Raw genomic sequence first — 26,890 nt, forward strand, 5'->3', positions numbered from 1 at the left:
CTTATTAGGCTTTGTTTTCTCATCTGCAAAATTGGAAAGATTGGATTAGGTGATCTCCAAGGCTCCTTATTTGTTTAAAATTATATAATTCTTTGAGTGTAATTACCTACATATTTTTTTCTCTAGCAGTTATATACATGGCTATTGCTTATCAGTTAATAAAAAACCTTTCATAGCTTTTCTTATTTTGAAGTGAACTGATGAATCAAAACTCTAAATCACTTCTTTTTCATTACCCCTTCGCCACCTTTCAGTCTGTAAAAAATGTAGGCTTTGGGATCACAGACTCTTAGTTTGAGTCCTAAAGGCAATACTCATAGATATTCATTTGAGAAACATTATCTAATATTTGTACCCTACTTTTTTTTAATTTAAAAACTTATGGTAATGACAGTGATCTCACGGAGTAGCTGAGAGAAATAAAGAGATTATCTTTGTGAAAATAATTTATAAACTGTAAGGTACCATCAAATGTGAATTGTTTTGAGAGGAGGGATGAAGGAAAAACTGAGAAAGAAGAGGTTCTGCGGCATGAGTTGCATATTTTAGCAATGGGAGCAACCTGATTCCAGTTGCCACAAAACAGATCGTTGGTGCTGTTCCATCTTCCTGTCTTAAACATTGGCAGTGTACCAACTGGTGGTTGTGGTTAGTTTAGTTAACATACCATACCACACAAAACCGTCTCCTTAAATAAATGTATTGTTTTTAATTGATGCGTAGGTAACTGGAGAAAAATCCCAGATAAACTACTTTTCTTTCACTTGTTGAAAGTTGGCCCTATCAACAAGATGTAGAGTTACCACGTGGTGTTCTATTTCATGCATATTCTTATTAGACTCTACTACTATTGAATTTCACAAAATTTTAAACTGAAAGAAACTGAGTTTCCAAGACTGTTGCTGGAGAAAGGATTCAAATTTTAAAGTCTCGCCTCAGGGGCGCCTGGGTGGCCCAGTTGATTAAGCATCCGACTTCGGCGCAGGTCATGATCTCATGGTTTGTGGGTTCAAGCCTCGCGAACTACTTACTGACAGCTAGTTCAGACCATGGAGCCTGTTTCAGATTGTGTATCTCCCTCTCTCTCTGACCCTCCCCTTTTCATGCTTGCTCGCTCGCTCTCGCTCTTTCTCTCTCTCTCTCTCTCAGAAATAAATAAAACATTAAAAAAAATAAAAAACATTAAAGTCTTGCCTCAGTGCAAGACAATGTTGCTCACCCCCTAAGTGCTTCCTGTTGGAAGCTCAAAGTGATGATGGTGAATTTCCTTTCCTGTCTGTAAGTCTCTAAATGGCTTTGCCTCATACTTGAGGAGCCATTCACTATTGGACTCTTCCAACAGCCTTGCCTAATGGAGCTCTCTCCCAGGTGCTTCAGTTATCACTATTCTCACCTCCTTGTTATCATTATAGCCTACCTTCTACAATCTGCTGAATCCACATGCTCCTTTTCTTGACTAATCTTCCTCTAAGACTCAGGCATTCACCTTTTTTTTTTTTTTTTAATGTTTTATTTATTTCTAGGAGAGAGAGAGAGACAGCGAGAGCAGGGGAGGGTCAGAGAGAGAGGGAGTCACAGACTGAAACAGGCTCCAGGCTCTGAGCTGGCAGTCAGCACAGAGCCCGACGCGGGGCCCGAACCCACGAACCACGAGATCATGACCTAAGTGAAAGTCGGACACTTAACCGACTAAGCCACCCAGGCGCCCCTCACCTTTTCATACAAAGACACACAGTGTAATTAATCTTTCTTTTCTAATATGCATGTCTTAACTTTGGTGGTTTTTCTTTCACTCAGAAATGTGTTCTAGTCTTTTTCGTTAAACAAAGTTTAAGAACACAAAATTAGAGAGTATTAGATATCTTTCTTTGGCCTCTCTTCATCTCCCAGAGAGAGTTTATACTTCCTTTAATGTCTCTCTTCCCTTCTTCACTGTGCCCAGTGTGTATTCTGTCCTGGGTCAATTAGCATCCTTCAAAGGAGCCAACCATAAGACAGAATTAGAGATACAGAAGATTTACTGGGGGGAGAATGCCTGTGATGGACACAGGCCATCAAATTGTTGTTTGTAGAAACATGCCTCACTACAAACTCATAAATAGTAAAAATATTGCAGCCAGGGTGTCCATAGTACCTTGGACTATGCGGCTATGGTCATATGCAAGTAAATGCTATTTTCAGCAGCAGGTTTACAAAAGGTCTTCAGTGATAGTAAGTCCAGAAATTGCCATTCAGTATTACTTTTTTAAATATGCAGAAGGTATTTTATGATTTGGAGACCTTAATAACAATATTTCACTTAGTGCTAATATTTTTTGACTGCTTAATATGTTACAGACAATTTTCTGGGTGTTTGATATGTACGTTTTCTTTTTCATCTGTATCATCACTTTTTGAGATAGATTCTATTAATTCCAACATTTAATACAGGGTGAGACTGAAGCACAGAGAGGTTAACTAAATCCTCCAAGACCACATGGCTAGGAAATAGTGAAACCAGGATTCAATCCCAGGCCATTAGTCTTAGAGGCCATGTAACAACTCTATTTCCTATACCAAGAATATGCAGAAATATCTATAAATATGTTTGTAATATCTATGAAATTGTTAATTGCAAAATGTTGACCTGATAACTACTTTAGAGCATCTCCCTCATGCAGGAATTTTTTTTCTGCCTTTCAGGTCCCTGCATTCCTAACCCATGCCATAATGGAGGAACCTGCGAAATCAGTGAGGCTTACAGAGGGGACACATTCATAGGTTATGTTTGTAAATGTCCTCGAGGATTTAATGGGATTCACTGTCAGCACAGTAAGTCTTCCCCAGTCATTGTGCTTTTATTATTATTGATTGCAAAGTATGCAAGTTATTATCATTCTTACTGTTAGTAGACTGAGAGCAGCTTCCAGCAGCAGAGAACCCTGAGTTGGATAATGCCACCTTTCTCCCACTGAACATACCACATCTCCTGCTGAGGACTCCTGGACTATGTCCCAGTCCCCCCAGTGGTGTATGGGGTCAGTACTTCATGTCGGCCCTTTTTCAATATCATCCAGCCATACTTGCAAAGGGTTGCCTTTATTTTAAGCTTCTATCTGCCTATTTCTTTCATACTTGTCCTGAAGCTATATTCTTCATGCTTCCCAAACATTATTCTGTTGATGAGGTTCAGAGATACACTCAGAAAAGAAAACTGCCCACCCAGCTCTCTCAATAATCCAGTTTCCTCCTGCTTCCAGTGTTGGCATTTTTAGCATAAAATCTTTGAAAGTTCAATAAATGTGTTATACTCACTTCTCACTTTTATCCCCATTCATATTTATCCTGAAGAGTTAAAAAAAAATAGGACTGCTTATGATGCTGTCTTCTTAGAAGTGTGGCTCAACAGAAATGCCAAGTGAGTGGTTGGGGGTCCTTAGCTGCAGTAGGGGTGCAGCAAGCAGGGAAGCCACAGTGGACAGTATGCTGTCAGGGCACGCTCTTAAGGAGGATGTCCCATGTGAGCTGAGTCTTGAAGGAGGGAGAGGATTTTGATCAGAGGGAGGGGAATGGAGGAATCGTACATGGTAGGAAGAATGGGGAATGAATACATGAGCTCTAAATATTGGAGTGATGGATAAGACCATGATGTTAGGAATAAGGCAAAGCTGGATATGTCAGCCGGAGCCAGATTTCCAACCAGCAGCAAAAAACATAGAATACCTCCTGGCTCTGCAACTGTGGGGGCATAATGTACTTTTCTGGAGACTTGCCGTGACTGGGAATTTATAAACGTTCTGTAGAAGACAATTATAGTATAGCGGCATTTGTGCTCTTTACACCAGGCACCTAAACTGCCTATAATTATCTCTACTAGATCAGATCACCCACAAGGAACTGAGAGGCTACTGATTTTTCTCAGACTGGGTCCAGAGTTGCCAAGGCTGATTCTCTCTTATTATAGCATTATTGCTCAGTGTTCACACACGAACACTTCAGAACATCCCCAGACAGACAGACAAGGGAGTCCAAAAACTTGGCTGCTTTGACATTCACTTAATCCCATAAAGAGAATATTACTAATCTTGCTTGTTTACAATATCTGTGACATGGTGTCAGCAGTGCCTAGAGGAAGACAGTCTGGCCACCCACTTGAGCACCTCACTTGAGCCACTTACATCCAAATACACACACTTACAGAGGAATCTGCCCTTGAAATGAGAACAGAATTTTCATAATGGGATGCTGCCCAATGTTGAGAGGCAGAAATTTCTTCCAAGATCAGAACACCCTTACTTTTTCTTTCTTGTGCTGCAGGGCTCTAGGAGGGAGAGTGTAAGAGTATACACAGATTCTAACTGTATTTAGACGGCATGTGTAGACCCTAGTGTCACTTAAATATTTCATGTTGATGAACTCTCTAACCCTAACCTACTGCTGATGTCTGTGTGAAGTTGGGCCTGGTCCTTAAACCAGAGGTTGAGAAACTCCAAATATAAATTCCAACTAATAATGTCTATACAATGGCATAAAATTATTTTCACTTCTCTGCGTCATCTTGTTTTCTTTGTATTGTGAAGAAAAATTTAGTTTCAGTTATCTTTCATAGCTTGGAAGTCCCATTGAAGACAGCTGGTCATCATTTGGTAGTCCCAGTATAAAGGAGGTTGCCCTGGACAGGGTGCTGGGGAAGTGTCCACCTCCCTCTGACTCCCATACATGGTGAGCTATGAATTCTTTCAAGAGAACCATCAGGTTTGGAGAAATAAAGCAAACTAATCTTGCCTCCATTCTCCATGGTGGAACATAAAATTCTTTTCTCTCCTACCTTACGCTGTATTCAAATAAGCTTATTAACCCACATAATTTCATTGAGTTCCAAGGCTTATTTTGAAGCACAAAGAAATTATCTTCCTTGTTGCACCTGGTTCCCCACAAGACATTAAACCCATGTTAGGAATTGCCCTGGGAAGTCTGAAGCTGAGATTTTCAATTCAGAGCTGTGATTCTGTGATCTCAAGAAACTAGTCGCTATTCTCTGGAATGCATCATTGTCAGAAACAACAGAGAATGGAGGGAAAAGGACTGGATTTGAATTCCGAGACCTGGATTTACACCTGACCTTTGCAGTTATTGATTAAGTGACCTTGAGCAAGTTGTTTGATCTTTCTATGATTGAAGATACATAAATTAAATAATTGAGCTAGAAATAGATGGTCTTCAGTTCATACAAGCAAGGAGAGTATTTTAATTAAATGGGTAGCTTGCTTACTGTACAAAAGTTATCAACCATTCTCTTTATAGATGAAATTGGAAAGGATTGCATATTGGAAAAGTAGATTTAAAGTTCTGGGAGCCCTGGTTGCTTTTTCAGTAGGAGAAACAGTCAAACAAACAAAAAACCCAAACAAAAACAAAAACAAACAACAACAACAACCCCACAGCTATTTAATCCCTTGTAAGAACTGCTGAGTATTTGGGTTTATTTTTCACAATGGCAATAGTTCCGTGGCCCAGATATGCTCTAGAACCTTGCTACTCAAACTGTGGGGTCATGCATCAGAATTTCCTGGAATCTTGTTAGAAATGTAGATTGTCAGGACCACTTCACTAAATCAGAAATCTGTTTTTCTCCAAATGATCCCCAGTAGACACCCACACACATACTGAAGATTGAGAAATTCTGCACAAGACTTTCAGTAGCTAAAAGTAATCAGCATTCAGTTATATAACACCACATTATAGGAAAAATACTTATTATGATTTTTGCAAAGTAGAACTATATTGAAAATCAATAAAAATGAGAAATGTACCAATAAAATATGAACATTTCATTTGGAAAAAGGATTGAAAAAATTCTTAGATGCCATAAAAGGGGAACTTATTAACATGGTAGAATGTGAATTAAATATCTTTTGGGATATAGCTAAAGAAATTTAAGTTTCATGATACAGGAATGATAAATACATAATTAACAGACTTATTTTAACAACCATTTTGTCAGTATGTTACAAATTAGAAAAAAAATGTTTCCAGAGTTAACATTAATATTATCTACATATGATTTTTTTAATTAATAGATTTTAGGTCTTAGAGTAGTTTTAGGTTTACAGAGAAGTTGAGCAGGAAGTTCCCATTTATCCCTCTACCTGCCTGCATTGCTTCCCTATTATTAGCATTCTCATTAATAGGGTTTATTTGTTATAATTGATAAAACAGTAGTGATACATTATTTTGAAATGAGGTGCATAGTTTGTACTAGGGTTCACTTTTTTTGTATTATACAGCCCTAAAGATTTTGAAAAATATATAATATCATGTATCTACCATAGGCTCATAAAGGGTTTCACTGACCTAAAAATCTTCTGTGCTCTGCCTAGTCATACCTTCTTCCTTTGCCAAATCCCTGGCAAGCACTGATTTTTTTTTTTTTTATCATCTCTATAGTTATTCCTTTTCTAGAATGTCATGGAGTTGGAATCCTACAGTGTATATGGCTGTAATAAAATAGTATGTATTCTTTTCTGACTTTTTTCGCTTAGCCATATATATGTAAGTTTCCTCCATGTCTTGATAGCTTTAAGAAAAAGAACCACTGAATAATACTCCATTTTATAGATGTATCACTGTTTGTTGATTCATTCACCTATTGAAGAACACCTTGGTTGTTTCCAATTTTTTGGCACTTATACATAGGGCTGCTATAAACATTCATGTGCATCTTTTTCTTTTGTCTTGTGTGACATAGTTTTAAACATACCTGAGTAAATACCTAGGATTCCAATTGCTGAGTCATTTTTTAAGAGTGCATGTAAGAGTAAAAAACCTCAGGGCACCTGGGTAGCTCAGGCAGTTAAGCGTGACTCTTGATTTCAGCTGAGGCCATGATCTCGTGGTTCATGAGATCAAGCCCTGTGTCAGGCTTTGGATTGAAGAGAGTGGAGCCGGCTTGGTATTACCTCTCTCCCTCTCTCTCTCTCTTCCCCTCCCCTGTTTGTATGTGCATCCACTCCCTCTCTCTGTCAAAATAAATACAGATTTTAAAAAAAGAGTAAGAAGGGGCACCCGGGTGGCTTAGTCGGTTAAGCGTCCGACTTTTGCTTAGGTCGTGATCTCGCAGTTCGTGGGTTTGAGCCCTGCGTTGGGCTCTGTGCTGACTGCCAGCTCAGAACCTGGAGCCTGTTTCAGTCTGTGACTCCCTCTTTCTCTGACCCTCCCCTGCTCATGCTGTCTCTGTCTCTCTCTCTCTCCTAGAAATAAATAAAAAACATTAAAAAAAAAAAAAAGTAAGAAACTTCCAACTGCCTTCTACAGTGGTTGTACCATTTTACATACTTAGCAGCAATAGAGGAGAGTTCCAGTGTTCCATATCCCCACCAGCATTTGTTACTTTAATTTTTTGAATTTTAGCCATTATGTGTGCCTTTTTGATCATGAAAGTAGCAGAGGTTATAACTTTATCAGACTAATAACTAGCATTAATTTTTATATAGAATTACCAAATTATATGTGCTCTTAAAATGCCATAGAGTAACATGAAACACACACATTTAATATAGGTACGTGTATGTATATACATGCATGTGTGTGTGTGTATGAATTATAAGAGGTAAATTATAGGATGAATTGAGCACCAAAATTGTCTAAATGTTAGACTTTTGAAAGGAATTTTTAAGTACACAATTTTCTTCTAGGAGCCTTATTTTGCACTGGCTAGAAGTAATCATATTTTATTTGTTGCCTAGTAACAAATCTAATGCCTTAGGGAAGGACAATTTTTTCATTCCCAGAACTCCTTGTCCATCTTATCACTGAAGGCATTCTCTGCATTGTTCTCTACGTGTCCACAGCTCCCGGCCTTCAATTCCTGTTAAGCACAGATTCTCTTGGTTCTTATTCTTTGAGGAAAGAGAGCTGATCTAGGTACCCACCAAGCCCTGAAAGAAAAAAGACTGGTTTAAAGAACTAGCCCACATTATCAGATTAGCTGAAGACAATATGTTCCCTAGTGCCTTTGGCCACTGAAGAAGTTGGCCAGAAAACTTTTGTCCTTATATGTTATGCTAACTATTGTAAACTAGTTTGGTCTTAATTTTACACTATTGATTAGTGGATTCATACATTCCACAAATATTTATTTTTTTACATTTTATCCCCTATCAGATATTTATTATGACTTTATGAGTAGTATTATTCTAACTTAACATTAGAAAACACTTATCAGTAATACTGACAGTAATGATTTCCATCTTTGAAACCAGGCATTTATTTGTGTCACAAACCTTGGCATTGAATTCAGGAAGGAAATCAAAGTGCTTTTTAAGACCTGTGGCAAGGATTGCTTCAATGACTAAAAAACGAAATCGTTTGAATTCCATATGATCAAGATTAAAAAGGAAGTTGTATTATAGCAAAAAAGATACAGATTCCAAGCTGATGCAGCATGGGCCAATGAGTCCTTTAACTTTCGTAACTCAAATATTTCACTTTTCTCAGAGTTAGCCAATGATATTTGCCATTTTGGGGATCATTGTTAATTGGCTTAATAACATACTTGGCAATTACATGTTTTATGTGTTAGGTGGTGCTTAGTGAACATGCAGACTCTCATCCCACCTCCCTCTATTGCATCAAAATCTTTGGTCAGTACCCTGAATATAGTTAAAAGCACCCATATGGTCTGTGGGTGTACAAAGCTAAGGACAACTGGCTCAAAGAATGGCCTCTACTCCCCAATTTACACTGGAGGAAGCATGCTGTTAGGGAAGACTTCTGGATTACATCAGGTTTTTTGATGCAGCTGTCTCTAGCTCAGTTGATGAATGGTCAATTAGCACTTAATGGTTCTGTGCTTCAACTTTCTTATCTGATAATTCAATTCAATTTAACAAACACTCAAAACTTCACACTGTGTTATGTGCTAGAAATAACATGTCTATAAAAACTGGAATTAACAGTCCTTTGTCCCTACTGAAGGTTGATGGAGGGAGGTGAGTGGAGGATGGGCTAAATCAATGATGGATATTGAGGGCACTTGTTGTAATAAGCACTGGGTGTTCTATGTAAGTGTTGAATCACTAAATTCTACACCTGAAACCAATTTTACCATATATTTTAACTGATTAGAATTTAAATTAAAAGTTGAAATAAAAAATTACATACAAAAATAATACTAATCTTCTGTCCCGCTTCCCTAAACAGGATACTTGTTTGTATTAGATGAGAGGTTTGAGAACATACTTTATGTATTTTAAAGGGTTAATTATCCCTAATGGGCTAATTTTAAATATAATGGGGATCCCCATTAGTCTTTAATTTTCCTGTTTCTCCAAAAACATTTTAATTATAAATTTTTAAGAAAAAAATGAGAGGTGGGATAAGAGGAAGCTAACTTCACAGACTTATGCTTTTCTGTAAGAATTCCTCTGTTAACATCTTTGATTCTTATAAGTAATTATTATTTTTTAAAAATTACTCTTTCTACTTTTAGCTTAATGGCCTCTTTATTTTAGCTTTCCACTGAAGGATCAGTTTGCCCTAATAAAGTAAACACTTGAAAACTGTGTGGAAACTTTATCTGGAGTTATTACTGACATCTGTAAGCTATGTAACTACACTTGCTAAATCAAAAGCTCAAATAAGACTTCCAAAATAGACTTGCTCCAACTCCAAAAGATTTTCTGACTGTGGGCTGAAATTTCTAACTCTACTACTCACCAATGACTTTACAGGTCAGTGATGGCCACCTTAACTCTATAAGCCTGAGGTTCTCAAACTTAGTGTGCAGCTAAGAGTACAGATAAATATTCAGATTTCTCTTGCTTAACTATAGATATTCCAATTTAATAAATATAATTGTTGATCCAGGTCTGACTCTTAATAAGTACCCTACTCAAGCTGATGCAAATTATTCTAGAACACTGATTCTCAACAGTGGCTGTACATTAGAATCACTTGGGGACCTATGAAAAATACTGATGCCCAACTCCCACCCCAGAGACTATGATTTAATTGGTCTGGGATATGGTCTAGGCATTAAGAGTTTTAAAATCTCCCCAGATGATTCTAATGTGCAACCAAGGTTGGGAATCAGTGTTGTACAACCATACTGAGACGAATTACTATGCCTTAAAGAAACTAAGCAGAAAAATACTTAAAAAGAAGCCAAGCTTAGGATACACAAACATAATCCCACACTAACTATATAATCATGCAACCTTATTGAATTTTTGTGATTTTCAAACATCTACAGCAAGAACTGATTGAAAGAATCAGGCCAGAGAAAGATAGTAGCTTACTGTTCTTAAAATATGTTATCCCTTAATCTATTGGAGTTCCAAAGCATTTTCATTTTTGTGTGTTCATCCTTTTCAGGAGCCTTACAAAGAGCACTGTCCTGGGAGATATGTATAATGTATATTTATGCTATTCAAATATAGATACACTTTGCGATTTTTGCAATGAGATCCTCACATATTCACAGACTCAAAATACTTGAAAATTGCTACTTCTAATAACAGTTAAAGACATTTTTCCTGGTGCTTATTAAAAGAAATTTGATTGGTGGTACCACAAATACAGTTTAAAAAAATAAATTTTTTGCATGTACTCCAAATTTCCCAGGTTTCCCAGTTTAGGCTCTTAACATCGACTTCCACATTTCTGTCCTATAAACTACCAGTGTCCATCCCAGTGGCACATGTAAGGCCTCATTCTCCCCTGAAGCTGTACCCAATCCTGTCAAGAAGCAGTTTATTTATCTACACACTTAACAAATATTTGGGGGGAGCTAACTTACTACTTTGCCAGATTGTCAACATGTGCTTAGGAAGGAGTATAAGCTCCCTGACTCTGCTGCTGGTCCTATCTTGAAACTACTGCTTCGGTGTAGGCTCCTTTATCCTTCAACGGTGGCCATCCAGGCATTTGAAACCATACATGATCTGAAGCTGTATCAGCCATTTTAATGACATTGGATTCTTCTATGTTCCTTGGGATTGGAAAGTCATGTTACTTTTTCAGAGACTCACACATCTGTTTATACACACATTCGGGGGCTCAAACTGATACCTGAGAGGACACTGTGGCCACACCTCTCTTATTCTCATCTCTAACATTTTTCCCAAGGAACCTTTTTCCAGACTCATTTTGCTTTAATCAGTTATAAAAGCAATAGCATCTGTGCACATTGGCTCCATAAGGCTCTGAAGCCTACTCATCCAACAGATATATGTTAACTCCTTGCTCTGTGCCAAGCACTGTTCTGGACACTAGGATACAGCACTGATCTAAAATAACCAAGTCCCTGGTATCATAGGACTCCCATTCTGACAGGGAAATGGGCAATAAAAACTATGATACATATATTTACCATATGACCCAGAAATTGCCCTCTTGGGCATTTATCCCAGAGAAATGAAAACTTAAGTTCACACAAACATCTATAAGTGGATGTTCTTAGGAGCTTTATGGATAATAGCTAAAAATAGAATCAGCCCAGATGTCCTTCAACAGGTGAATGGTTAAACAGTGGTACAGGGGTGCCTGGGTGGCTCAGTCAGTTAAGCATCTGACTTCAGCTCAGCACACAATCTCGCAGTTTGTGTGTTCCATCCCCTCGTCGGGCTCTATGCTGACAGCTCACAACCTGGAACCGGCTTCAGATTCTGTGTCTCCCCTTCTCTCTCCCCTCCCCTGCTCATGCTCTGTCTGTCTCTGTTTCTCAATAATAAAGAAATGTTAAAAAAAATAAAAAAAAAAAAAAACAGTGGTACATATTTTACTACTCAGCAGTGAAAGGGAAGGAACTGCTGATGCATCCAGTAACTTAGATAAATCTCTGGGAAATTAAGCTGAGTGAAAAAATGCCTGTCCCAAGAGAATACATATTAGATGATTCTAATTATATTAATGTTTTTAAATAACAAGGATTTATAAATAAAGGGCAGACTAGTAGTTTTCAAATGTTAGAGGGGAAGAGAAGGAGATGGATGTGGGTATAAAAGGACATAAGGTATTTTTGTGGTATTGGAACTCTTTAGTATGTTGACTGGGACGATAGATATACAAACTTACATATGTGATAAAACCATATAGAATTACTTACATTCATAGAAATGAGTAGAAGCAAACCTGGAGAAATAGGAATAAGATTGATATAGTAATGTCACTGTTTTAGTTGTGATTTTATATTATGGTTTTGCAAAATCTTAACCATTGAGAGGAACGTTTTGGGTAAAAATGTTCATGAGGTTTCTTTGTATTTTTTTTTTACAAATGCATGTGAATTTACAATTATCTCAACAAAATTTCAATTAAAAATGTTAATGTAGTACTATATAATATCAAGTATTGATTTGTATTATAAGGATAAAGACAAAGGGCAGAGGTGTTTGAGTGATATTTTAAAGCATGGCCAAGGAAGTTTTCTCCCAGCAGCTGACATTCGTGTGGAGACTGTAAATGAAGTTAGGGGGTCAGGGAAACCAACAGAGGGAATATCAAATGCTAGAGTTGTAAGAGGGGTATGTGTTTGGAGTATGGTGAATAATGAGGAGACCGGTGGAAAAGAAGCCTGGGCCGTAGTTGAGGGTCAGATTGTGCAGGGCCTGATAAGCCAGAGAGAGGACTTTTTACTTTATTATAATTGTGGAGGGTGAAGAACAATAAAGGGTACGTTACCTTCTGTTTGGGAAGTACCCCTGGCTGCTGATGAGCAGGCTGTGTTGGAGGCAAGAGGGGAACACGTGAGACCAGCTGGGAACTGATGGTGGCTGGGACTGAGGTAGTAATGAGAACATGGGAAGAACTCAACATTGTTCAGATTTGGAAAATAGTTTGAAGTGGATTCCACTGGGATCATAAATATTTGTTTTTGCTAGTGGATTTCAGTAACAGTGTAATTTTTTGGCTGTATAATACATGGTTACAATTTCCAGGATACCTTATTATTGATATTTGTTTCTAGCTTTTAACAGCATCATTAGCATAGAACCTAAACTTTTAAAGATAAAAAAAGGTGTGTAATACATAGACATACACATATATAATAAATGCCTTTCATATACATGATGTTACTTAAGATCATAAATTTTCAAATTTTGATATTTTTAAAGGACCCATAGGATTGGTTGTCTTTCACATTAGCTAAGTCATAATGGTAGGATACAGTATATTTAAAAAAATAAATAATAGAAATGATATGTAAATATTCACTAATACAATTACACACTAAAGTACTATAATGATTCTGAAAAAGAAGACATCATTGGGAAATCTGGAAATTACAGTTGTATCGAGTGGATATTTCCTAACATCAGCCTTTAAATGTAATTTGATTGATTTTGCTCTCACAGGTCCTAGTTGATTTTGCAATCATGCCACAGCCTATAAGCTTAGAAAAATTTAAGGCAGTATATGCTTTGGAAATAAATTACCCTTTGATATTCAGGGAGCTTTAATCATTTTATAAGATACATCTAAAAGCATAACATTTCTAAATGTGACTTCTTCCCCGCAACCATATAAAATAAAAAGGTTATTTTAGTGATAAGAAATTGCTTGTGATTCTTTCTAAATAAAATGAGTATAGTTTATTGATTTATTTTTAAATGTTTACTTATTTATTTTGAGAGAGAGAGCTAGTGTGAGCAGTGGAGGGGAAGAGAGAATTCCAAGCATGCTCCATGCCTTCTGCTCAGAGCCTGATGTGGGGCTTCATCTCATGACTGAGATCATGACCTGGGATCTCACAACTATGAGATCATGACCTGAACTGAAATCAAGAGTGGGATGCTTAACTGACTGATCCACCTAGTTACCCTGAGTATAATTTATTTAAATAAGGAAGGCATGAAGCTGGTTGAGAATTCACTTTAGAAGAGACCCAAGCTTTGATTACTTATATGCTGTTAACAAATCATATCAACTTGAACCAATGATTATACTAAGCCTTGGGTTCATCATGTGTAGAATGAAAATAACTGACCCTCTGCCTACTTTTAGGCCCAGATTGATGATTTCCATGCAATTTAAAATATGCAGTGTTCCATACAATTACAAGTTCTATACATTTGTAAACATGACTAGTTTTCAAAATACTTTTTCTTTATGGTAAAAGAAATTGAGACTCAAACTAAAATAACTACTGATTTTTATCTGAGCTATTTTGCAGCAGAGAGGATGGGAACACTAGATGTCTTGATTTAAAAAGCCAAGTCTTGTAATCAAGAGTGTGTAACTTCTCAGTAGCTGGGGTAAGAGAGAGGGAATAAAAGAAAGGGAATAGAGGAAGGGAGGGAGGGAGGCAGGCAGGGAGAGAGAGACTGAGAGAGAGAATGAAAACATGTCAGTGCTATTTTTTCAGTTGTTTGCTTTTCACTGAAACTCCCTAGAAGAGTTATCTTTACTCAGTGTCTCCTGTATGCTCTTTGATTACTTAAAGACCATAATATCCAGATTCTGATCACTTCTTATACTTCCACTTTTTTCTCTGAGGCACGATTATCCATTATTACATACTCAAATGATTGTGCTGTGTCTACATTTGTCTCTAGTCTAGGTTCAAAACAACAGCCAAAGTGATCCTCTTAAAACACAACTCAGATTAGGACATTTCTGGGTACAACACCACACACACACACACACACACACACACACACACACACACACACAGTTTCCTAGTTCACTTGAAGTAGAATCCAGAGTCATATAGCAAACAAGAGACCAATGTGTTCTGTTCCTGGCCATCTCACATCTCCCCAACCATGCTCATCACACTGATTCCATTTCGGTCACACTGTTTTCCTTGATGTCTGTAAACATGTCAAACCTGCTTCCAGTGTGGGGACTTTGCATTTGTGTTCACTGAACCCTCTCCTTCCTAGATAACCATGAGGCTTGCTCCCTTTCTTATCAGATCTTTGTATAAGTGATAATTCTTGGAGTGCTCTTCTCCAACCAGCTTGAATAAAATGTGATATTGTAAAATGTTCCTCCACCTTCTCTCTAACCCCCATTCATCTTATTTACCTTTATTTTTTACAACTCCTTACCACCTGACATATTATGTATTTATGTTTTATTGTTTTCCTCTCCCCTAGAAAGCAAGCCTCCTAAGAGTGAAGACTTGACTCGTTTACTCGTTCCTCTTTCTCAATGCCTAAAAAGCTCCTAGTAGGTGCTCAATAAATATTTGTTAAATAAATAATTTAGTAACTGCAACTTTAATCTGTTATCCAATCTACCATTAATGTATTATCTACTAATATCTGTTTTCCATAATGGGGGGCTCTGTGGAAGACAAAAACAAATACACAAACAAACAAGTTCTACAAAATAGTGCATGCCTCTAATAGATTATGGAATTACTATGGATAAAAACACTGCTTATTGTGACCAATTAAGTTTGGGAACACTGTACATTTTTTTTCCTCCTTTTGGAGATTGTCAGTTTTCATTAACTTCTTGAAAGCTCTGGCGAGCCCTGGAGTATATAAAGAATGATAGATAAATATTCGTTAGATGATTTTAAAAGCTTGTGTAATATTGTTTACCTCAGTTACCTTGAAAACATGGGAGTGGGAGAGTGAGAATAGTATTGAAAGCTCAGACTTTCATATTTAGGCAAAGGAGAGAGGATGGATGAAAATAAAGTGAGGCAGAGACACAAGAAGGTGCGAGAGTCAAATAAATGGTAAATATGGAGGTGGCATCTGAGGTGAAGTTGAAAATTAATTCAGGGATCCTTTGCACCTGTTTATATGCTCATTTTAATGCATCCACACAAAAGAAGGGAAGTCCACCCACACATATTTGTCTATAAGCATTGATTCTGCACCTAAAATTCTCCCGGGAGAGAGATTAGCTCAGTGTTGCCTTGCTATGGTGACTTTCCTTGTCTGAGAGATGAAGGAGTGATGAGCAGTGCTTCCCATCAAGATTATTGAGAGAGCCATTTGCCACTTTTGTTTCTAGACTCTGTGCCATTATTTGTGGTTTGCAGTCCGTCTACTGTTTGTCTTGGAGTCGCTTTTCTTCATATACATTCTTTCTTACCAGCTCAGTTCATTACCTGCTGCCTTTTCCCAGTTGTGTGTGTTTTAATGCTGCATCTCTTCAGATTGAACAGAAGTCCTGTGTGAGCTACATTCTCACAGCCTAGGCAGTGAATCCTTCAAGAGTAATATGGTAAGACAGGGAGCTGGCAGCACTTAGAGGACACTGCAGCACAAGTTACCCTTCTGGGAGAAATTGGTCCTGAGACCCTGTAGTCACATGTAAATGCAGCAGAAGGTGGTTATGCCACAGATCAGATGACTCCAAATATGCCCTTTCCAGACTTGTGCCAATGTGTAGTTGCTTTCTTTATAAAACTCAGCATCATCCTGTAGATGGAAGGTATGCGAATCTGTTAATTCAGAGATTAACTGAAAGGATCTTGCCTTTGCCTTCCCATGTGCATATTAGATTATAAAGTACTTGAGGGCAACGGGCTAGCCATATGTCTTCTTTGCTAGGCTTTGCACAGCAAGAGACACAGTTAGGGCCAGCAGCTCCACAAGTTGAACCTTATCATTTACCAAAACCTGGCCCTGATCTAACTTCTTTAGTTTTTATCCATATTCCCTTTTAATACCACTTTGCCCACTAAGCCACTTGCTAGTCTTCCTTCATGTCCCTTGATTGCCCATTGTGCTGCCTTTGCTGATGTGCTTTCCCCACCAGGGAGCCTTTTCCTTTACGGCTCGTCTGTAATACCAGGTGCAGATCCTATAGGAGCCCCTTCACAATCCACTACTGTAAGCAAGAAAGCCCCACTACTTTCTATCTTGATTGACATACATTTCTCCATTCTGTCTGCTTTTCTTTGTATTTATTTGTGTATTTCTCATCACTCCAGGTGGCTTAAAGGCAATTTCCACCTGAGTCATCACTGATTCCTGATCATAACCTAGAATTGTGCCTGGCATATGCCAGATACTCAAAATATGGTTGATAAATGAATGACTAGTAAGAGCTCAGCAAACACTTGCTTTATTGTTTGACTACCAAAATAGAAACCTAGAGAAAACCATGAGGAATCGCAACAGATGTAATTGAAATCATTGTGTCTCTTGCACTAGACCAATTGGGGTTATTTGTTCTTATTTGGCAGAGTTATGTACTTATTTTACATACCAATTTGTCCCTTATATCTGGTAGGTTTACAATAAATATTTGTTGCATCAATGACAAGATACTTTGTATGAGGTTTTTATTTATATATTTTATATAAATTCAGGGAAGTACATATTTCTTTCTTCTGGGGTACAGAGATGCTTGGTATTATCAGGTACTGAGAACTATAGAAGCTATTTTGCTTATCTGACATAGACCAACTTAATGTTCAAATCCCATAAGTATTCCATCCTAGGATCTTATTACTCCCACTCTACTATATGGTTTTGGATATCTATTTTTAACTTCCTTAATGTGTAGAGATTTTACTGCAAGCTGTTTCAACTGCTTTGGTGGGAGGGGAAATCAAAGTATATATTAAAAATAAATAATAATTCCAAATTCTTCTCAATTGGCTCTGCATATATAATGAGAACAACAAACACAGTGCACCTTGTATAGCAGTAAAGAAATCCTTTAAGGCCAGCCTCAGGGTCCAAATCAGCCTTTTGTAGAGGCTGGGAAATTACTCCAAATTTCTGTGGAGCAATATATATAAATGACTCACCATATTTGAATAGAGTAGCCAATGGAGTCTACTTAGAAGTTGATAAGATATCATTTTGTTGACAACACAGCTAGCATTTTCCAGAATTGTTTTTTGTGTCTTCATTTGGGATAAAATTAATTGTATATCTGCAAGTCTATACACATGGATTTTAATTTTAGTTGTTTTGGTTTTGCTGTTGTTGCCGTTGGGTTTTATGTGTTTTTTTCTTGCTTTAGTTTTGAAGTTTTCTTTTTTTCCTTGTTGAAATTTGCCATGTGCCTTTTTCCCTCTGTAAAAGATGACAATACCCATGTTAATGCATTACTGCCAACATTACCATAATTATATAGTTGGGTTGACTCAGGATGACTGTTATCTCTGGTTAATCTTTTAAGTGTGCCTCAATAAATTCCTGGACTATCAGTTGCCTTTTTAAATTATAAAGTCATCTAAGGTATTTAGTATATTTTTTTCACTGACGGCCTTATATATCAAAAACTGAACAAATGTGAAATTGTTTTATTTCTTTGGGGAAGGTTAACTCTTAATTGGCTCTATTTTAATTGATATTTCCTGCTCACAGGGAACTTAATTTATTTCAATTTCTCTGAATATAGTCTTTTTTTTTTAAATTTTTTTTAATGTTTTTATTTATTTCTAAGAGAGAGAGAGAGACAGTGTGAGCAGGGGAGGGCCAGAGAGAGAGGGAGACACAGACTGAAACAGGCTCCAGGCTCTGAGCTGGCAGTCAGCACAGAGCCCGACGCGGGGCTCGAACCCACGAACCGCGAGATCATGACCTAAGCGAAAGTCGGACGCTTAACCGACTGAGCCACCCAGGCGCCTCATCTCTCAATATAGTCTTGTAAGAGTGTAAGTGACATTTTTATCTGAGACTATAGTCTTTTTCTTTCCCTTTCAGAGCAATGGAATTGAAGGAAAATATTTATTGCCAGATATCTTTCTGCTGTAGTTTATGACCTGCTATTCTCAAATGGTTCAGAGAATATATTTAAAATGAACCTCTTGGTTATTTTCTGTTTTTCAGAGACTTTGGACATGATTGGGTTTTGTCATTCAAACGTACAGTCACACTTCGAGGCTCAAATTCCTTTCCCAATTTTTATTTGAAAGCTTTCTCAAGTACAGAACTTGAGAGTCTTGGTGGATTTTAAAAGTAGACTGTCTTGTTTCCTTGAATATTTCCTTTTACAAAACATGATTGATCTTAAGTACATTATTACTGATAAAGGAAAAAGAGGCCATGGGGGATCAGGAGGAAATAAAACACTAAGTTTTCCTTTATTATTTGTAATGACTTCTTGTATGCAATTATATATACACTGGTGATTTCACACCTGTAGGGAATGTCCAAAAACAAGAGGCTGTGAGTGAAACTGCAGTATGGATCAAAGGCTATCCTTTTACAATATGGCAGGGGAAAATCTGTGCATTTCCTGTGGGCCTGATGGGAACCTCTCAAAACAAAGCAGCTGTGTTATCTTAGGAGAGATGGAGCCCAAGAGCAAAGGCCAGAGAGCTCCCTGCCTCACCAGAGTGCTGGTCCACAGGGACCAGAAGGCAGAGGATAGTGACCTGTCAGAGAAGGTGGCTAGAGACAAGGAATTTGTCAGACATGAAATAACTTCAAAAAACCCACAAAATTGCCCCAGGAGACAACAAACCCACAATTGTACATTCAGCACATCCAGTAGTCACCAATGTCACATTCCAACCTGAGCATCAAGGAAGACATTCCTCTTGTCTACTCTATGAAGGAGTGGATGGATGGGGTAAAGAGTTAATTGGCACGAAGGAGCTTGCCCACCTGCCTTCTAGATCTAGGTTTCCCCTTCTAGACCATGCTCAAGGTAGTCCGGTCCCCAGGATACCATGTCCAAATGACGCCAAGGTTACTTCCAGGGCCTACATGGGCCTCTTCTTCATATCTGCCTTGCTGTGGATGAACTGAGTTACTACTGAGCACACCCTCAGTGATAGGCCATAGAATAGCTGTTTACTGGGTAAAGGATGCAGAGCTTGGATGTTCGCATTGGGTTATCCATCAACAAGGGTCAGTTGAAAGCCCTTTTTCCCAGGATCCTCACATTATTTTAGGAAACCCTGAGTATCTATGAGTTGTAAATGTAAACCTAGTCCTTCACATTGTTGGAAATGTAGGAAGATGAATATATATGAATATATATGGATAAATATATATGAATATATATGGATATATATATGTATACACACACACACACACACACACGTTTCATGATTCATTAACTTTATTTATAACTTTTAAATATTTACACATGTAAGAGAGCTGCCTTTTTGCCCAGGCCATACAAGTCTTAGGCGAGGGCCCGCTCTTTCCTTGTTAAGGTAGGCCTAAGCTGGGGAAGAAATTTCCAAATTGGATATGGTAAGGGATTTTTAGATGCTACAAGACTGAACTTAGTTTTATATGTAAAATGTAATTGACTGTTTATTAACTGAAAGTCAGTAAGGATATTTTTCTTACCTGAAGATAACCAGGAAAATTGTGGAAGCTTTGGTTCAAGATTTGATTCAATGATAGGGAAAAATAAGTATCTAGTATTAGGTAAAGGATATTTTTGCTTTACATACCATATACTGGTAAACTCTTTGGTTGATGAAGAACCCAGTATTCATTTTTTGGTTTTGATGAATCATTCCCTTATAGTCACCCTGTGATCTTAGTGTCTTTTGTGTACGTAGGTTTGAATATATAACATTGGTCATACCAAACCCAGTTTTTAAAAAGGCAATTGTCCTTAAGCTAGCCTAAGAAATGTGTGGGTTTTTTCTCCTTAACACAGTCTCTCTCTCTCTCAATCTCTCTCTCTCAAAAATAAACAATTTTTTTAAAAAGGATTGAAATAACAAAAAAAATCTAATCTAAATTCTGTTAACCATTATCATGTTTTATGAGTTGTAAATAGTAGGGTACAACTTGATGCTTAAAAACAAATAGGACATATGTTAAATCTCCATTACATGTTACTTTTAGTGTAATTGTTTTCCTTTTGAGGTGCATATACCTTAGAAGAGTGCAAGGAAAATCTTCTGATGCGTGCAAAGAAAATAAGATAATTTACTTTTATTTTTATTTGTTAACAATCACATATATTAATTTTACTACTATTTGCCACATAGATTGACAAGGTATTGACTGCTTTTGTTTGTCAGAAGGACATCAGTGCAGAGGTTCTTAGGGAAAAGTACAAATTCTACAAAGCAACATACTTTTAGCACTGTACAACTGCCTATGTTATCTGTTTTATGGAGGGGTTCCTATAATTATTTATGGATGCTGAAATTTGGGTTTTATATAATTTTCACGTATCACAAAGCATTTTTCCTTTTAAACCATTAAAAAATGCCAAGACCATTCTTAGGTTGCAGGCCACACAAAACACAGGTGGCAGGCCTGATCTGGCCTCAATAGTTCACAGACCTCTGCCTTAGTGGAAATTTAAGCCAAGTTTTCTAGGCATTTGTAAGACAACTATGTGAACCATCCCAAGGAATTTAAGAATCCAGCTTTTGGCCTCGACAGACCTCAGAGTTGAGCTTCCTTCTCCTGCACATGGAATGACAAACAGCAGCATGTAATCTTTTCGCCCTTTTATTTTATTTGATTTTTTAAATTTAAATTCTAGCTAATTACCATATATTGTAGTCTTGGCTTCAGGAGTAGAACTCATTGATTCATGTCTTATATATGACATCCAGTGCTCATCCCAACAAGGACCTTGCTTAATGCCCATCACCTACCTCCCCTCCAACAACCCTCAGTTTATTCTCTGTATTTAAGGGTCTTTTATAGTTTACCTGCCTCTGTTTTTATCTTATTTTTCCTTCTCTTCCCCTATGATCATCTGTTGTGTTTCTCAAATTCCATATATGAGTAAAATCATATGATATCTGTCTTCTCTGACTGACTTAGCATAATACTCTCTAGTTCCATCCATGATGACTAGCCTCTATCAAACCACACTGGCCTGAAAAAAAAAATATGCAGAGAAATGTCAGACTGGAGAAAATACTGATAATGCAAGATGACAGGAAAATGGCAGCTGACATTTCTTCTCCTACTATGAGCTAAGCACAAAACATGAGATAAAGCAGTGTTAAATTGATCACATCTAGTAGGAGCTTGGCCTCCTAAATTGAAATTATCAAATGATGTATACTATATTTTTACTTCCACCATTACTGTTGATGAAATCGCCCAGAGTGAGTACAATGTTTTGGGATATTAATGATAATATGAAGCCATCACAATTAGGAAGATGCTTTAAAAATGTTGCAACATTTTCTCATTATTTTTAAAATTTATATTTTCTATATGCATTTAAAAATGTACACAATATAGCCATTTAATAATACTTGTATATAACCTACAACTACTTAATCAGATATTTACTGGAAATACACTCCACAATTAAAATTTTAATGATAGAAATATATGATTGAGAATTTTGAGGCCATGGTTAGAAAGGACTGGAGAATATTTAACATTTTTGAAAGAAAAAATATACTTAAACATATGAGCTCATGTAAACTTGAACTTGTAAGAGTAGTAATGAATGTCTTATACTTATGTTCACTCATTTCTTCTGCTTCAAGCTAACCCAAAAGACACCATTTTCTACCTACAAATTGTCAGTCTACTTATGATTATTGAGACAATATGAAACCTCAATCAGAGAAATTTGTGCAGTTTTAGGAGAAATGCTGGTACCAACGTCTGTAGCCTGGCTTTCATATCGTGATTTAGAATCAGATAAGTCATAAATGCACTGTTTATTTATAATAGATAGCTAGTTGCCTTTTAACTTTTTCTGTTAATGGAAGTTTCTACCCATTAATTTGTATTGCAGAGTGCCATAAAGTGGATCTCTGGAGATGCCCATGGCTAAAATGTTTCCAGTTGGTTGGGCATGTACAGGCAAGGGGGATGTCATTAAAATATAATAAAAATGTACATTGTTTCTTTTTTTGTTCTCTTTGTTCTTTTGTTATAGGCACCACAGGGGAAATTTTTATGCATTTTGTAATAAATGAGCTTGAGAAAATATAAAATGGCTGTAGATATTTGGGGGAATAGAGTATGATTATTAGATCAATACTTTCTATACTAAGAGTGAAACTGAAATGCAACAGCACGAAATGACAGAACGAATTACTTGACCTGAAGGTTTCAAAAATTAAGGTAAACAACTTGTTGCAAAAAGTGGAGAATTTATCACAAAAATACATTTTTTTCCAAAGTAATGGTTTACCTACACATCTTAGGATAAAAGATTTCAGGGCATAAAGCCAAATATTTATATATCTATGTATTCTCCTATTTTTAACTATCCAATTTTACCAGGTAATTGAGGGATAAATAGCAAATAGATGCAAAGCTTACTTTAAATAAGGTAGTACTATGTACTACATAACTATGGAATATAAATGTATTTTATATATGCTAGGAGCACTTTAGAATTATGTTTTAGTAATCGATGTATTTCTGTTTTGACATTCTGAATGCTCTTTCATCTCCCAGGTATTCTATTTTGTAGCATAATTCAGGGCATGTCTCTGAGAGAAGGCTGACATATTTAGATATGTATGAGTGCAGCTGAATTTTTTCATGTTTTGCTAGGGCAATTGGATAAATTATTTTCCCAGTATTCACTTTAATTTCCTTCAGTTGCAGATAATATTCTTAAAAATATCAGAGCAGTGTTCACTTTCAGAGTTAAGAAGTAAAATGATAAAACCCTTAGGGTTACCCATTTTTTGTGAATTGTTAGATAGAAGTAGGAAAATGAGAATGCCAAAGTGTTATTTGACTCTGTCCAATATAATTGATAGATTTATAAACCAGTCAGATTTCAATTTATTTTTACTTTTACTGACTAGGACATCTGGGTTTACAAATATATTCTTCTTTTATTTTTCATCATATGTAATGAAGCTTGTTGTGCCTAGCGCTTTTGTCTGTATACTATTTTAATGCTTTAATTATATGCAGCATGCTGCTTCATTAGAGGAACACTTCTTTGTTCAGTAATATATTCTAGCTCTCATGGTCTAGAAAATTTCAGAAGCATCCGCTTTTATTTGTCACCAAAATATGCAATATTGTAAGGCTGAAGTATTGTTTTATTCTAATTACCTCTTCGAATATTTATGCATTTAGTAAGTTATGCACTTAGCTTTCTGTATTCTATTATTTTTAATTCATAACACATCTCTATAAGAAGTAATTACAAGGGAAAAGCAAATTTGCCAGCAAGAATTCACGAGAATTAAAACATACTCATCACCTTCTTCTATATCATTCTCTTTACAGGTTTCCTTAAAGAGATCACACAGATTAGCATCCCTGCCACTGTCAGGAACACTGAGTTATACTATGTGGGCAGAATGCAAAGGGCTCAAGAAATTGATTTGGGAAAAGCATAGAACCAGACTTTGTATTGTTAAAAATGATGTTGAATTTAGAGAATATTAACAGTCATGAAAACAGAGTGGAGGAAATGATGCCAGAACGTGTGTGTGTGTGTGTGTGTGTGCACGCACGCGCACAAGTGTGTGTATCTTCTTCTTTTTACTGGAAAAGTTTGGACATCTCAACCCCCATTACCTCCAACCCCTTTCTTTAACTTGTTTATTCATAGTAATTTGAGTGTTATTTTCTGGGCACCTTATTTCACATCCAACGTGTATATAAAACTTTAAGAATTAACGATGTGAGTAAATCCCCCCCTTTGTTTTAAAGAAAGAACCAAAGGGTTATACAGAGATTCTTGTCAAATACTCTTCCGTGTTTTAATAGAATCAAAATGGTGAAATAAATAGTCTCAGAACTTTATTAATAAGTACCTGTTCTCCTTTTTCTGCTGAGAAGAATTACATAAAAAATTATGGATCATGGTTAACTTCTGACGTAAAATATTTGATAATGATGGTACTTGGAGGGGAAAGCCCAACTGTGTTTAGCTTCTTTTCTCTTTCTGTCTATATGACATGTGTTGATGGTACTCTGGCCTGGTGTCTCAAATGAATCTATATTGAAGAAAGGTTTTATCTAGTGGATGTTAGCTTTAAAAAAAAGAATAACTTCTCCTGAAGCTTTCCTAAACAATCTCTGGGACTGTGTTTATTGCTCTCTCAGGGAATATGCTCTTCTGTAACTTTCCTGAGCAGTCAGAAGAAATTATTTTATGCATGGGGCTGCCACTCTCCCCAGGGGGCCATCTTTAAGTCAAGGGATGACTGTAGAAGGTTGGTTTAGAAATCCTTAAAAATCTTCATTACCGAACTTAGGGTAAATAGTAAACATTTTAGTTAAATTGTTTGGGAAAAGGTTATCTTAATGGATTGTCTCCTTTTTGTTTCTATGTTTCTAACTATCTACCTAACTAACTAACTATATGTGTGTGTGTATATATAATTCAAATTTAGCCTTTCAAGATAGCAAACTGAATATACATATTTACCACACCTTTATTTTCAAATCTTACTGAAGTATTAAAATTAACTGAAAATTTAACAAAAAGTAATCATTTTAATAGTCTAAAAAATCGTGACAAAGGGCCATTAGCACCCCAGTGATGTTTGACACTTCTAGATGAAGGAATATTGGAAAGAAATTGTGTTGATAGAGAAGACAACAAAGAACTTATATCTCTTACCTGAAAGAGTCTGAAATGGACGTAAGAACTGTTCTCCTAGTGGATGGGTCTAAGCTAGGAGTCAGCTAGAGTCAGTTTGCACAGAGAAATGAGTGGACAGAAATCAAGCTATTTAATTCAGAACTTTGTTTACAACAGTGAACCCAGTTGTCACCTCTTCCTTTTTTATACCCCTACATACAAAACATGATTTCCAAAGCTACAACTGATAGACTGCTGTCTAAAAATGTGAAGAGTTGTTTTTTTTAAGACAGGGGCGGGGAGGGCTTGGCTTCCTAATTTGGAAGTAGGCATCACTTAATAAAACCCTTCTCATGTTGCAAATAGAGGTATCCTTACTGCCTACTCCCTGCCTAGGCTCCACATACTTGGAGCTTAAAGTCAGTCCTTCCATGCAGGAAAGAAGACTGTTAGTGAAAATAAACTTATGAAAAAAGTGAAGAAACTATACCTGTTAATCAATATAGCTTTTTAATTCATATAAGTAGACAATCAAGGACCAGTAGTTATTTGAAGTAAACAACACAAAACAGAAGACCCAAAATGAATACATAGAATAACTGATGCAAGTTAATCATACACAAGTATGATTCATGAGACTGAGAGATGTTTTTAAAACATCTGAAGTATGGGGTACCTGGGTGGCTCAGTGGGCTAAGTATCTAACTTCAGCTCAGGTCATGATTTCATGGTTTGTGAGTTTAAGTTACCCATCAGGCTCTGTGCCAACTACTCAGAGCCTGGAGCATGCTTCATATTCGGTGTCTCCATCTCTCTCTCTGCCCCTCCCCTGCTTTCATGCTCTCTCTCAAAACTAAGTAAACATTAAAAATATTTTTATTTTATTTATTTTTTTACAAATAGTTTATTGTCAAGTTGGTTTCCATATAACACCCAGTGCTCATCCCCACAATTGCCCTACTCCATGCCCATCCCCCCCTCCCACCCCCAAAAAGAAATAAGTCAGGCAGAGAAGGACAAATATTATATGTCTGCACATATAGGAGGATTAGAAGGAACTTAACGGAGGACCATGGGGGAGAAGAATGGGGAAAATAGTGGGGGAGAGGGAGGAAGGCAAACCATGAGAGACTCTTGAATGCCGAGAAGAAACTGAGGACTGACGGGTGTGGGGGGGGGGGGGGGAGATGGGCATGGAGGAGGGCACTTGTGGGGATGAGCACTGGGTGTTATATGGAAACCAACTTGACAATAAACTAATTGTAAAAAAAAAATATTTTTAAAAATTTAGGGGTGCCTGAGTGGCTCAGTCAGTTAAGTGTCTGACCTCAACTCAGGTCATGATCTCACGGTTCATGGGTTCAAGCCCCATGTCAGGTTTTGTGCTGACAGCTAGCTCGGAGCCTGGAGCCTGTCTTTGGATTCTGTGTCTCCCTCTCTCTCTCACCCTCCCCTGCTCATGCTGTCTCTCTCTCTCTCTCTCTCTCTCAAAAGCAATAAATAAAAAACATTAAAACATTTTTAA

At 37.0% G+C, this 26,890-nt stretch overlaps 1 protein-coding gene across 3 annotated transcripts in view; it reads left to right on the forward strand.

The window, feature by feature from the left end:
• The window catches only part of EDIL3 (EGF like repeats and discoidin domains 3), a 406,469-nt gene that overhangs the window by 176,876 nt on the left and 202,703 nt on the right, over positions 1-26,890 (forward strand). For 2 of the 3 annotated variants that reach the window (XM_039241046.1, XM_039241047.1), the window contains one exon: positions 2,683-2,811. The exons of the other annotated variant lie outside the window; for it this stretch is intronic. In XM_039241046.1, the coding sequence (XP_039096977.1) occupies positions 2,683-2,811 (129 nt within the window). The remainder of the gene's footprint in view (positions 1-2,682; positions 2,812-26,890) is intronic. 3 annotated transcript variants of the gene reach the window in all.

This window comes from Hyaena hyaena, unplaced genomic scaffold (genome assembly GCF_003009895.1).
Source record: "Hyaena hyaena isolate Hyena2069 unplaced genomic scaffold, ASM300989v1 scaffold_188, whole genome shotgun sequence".
Taxonomy (NCBI): domain Eukaryota; kingdom Metazoa; phylum Chordata; class Mammalia; order Carnivora; family Hyaenidae; genus Hyaena; species Hyaena hyaena.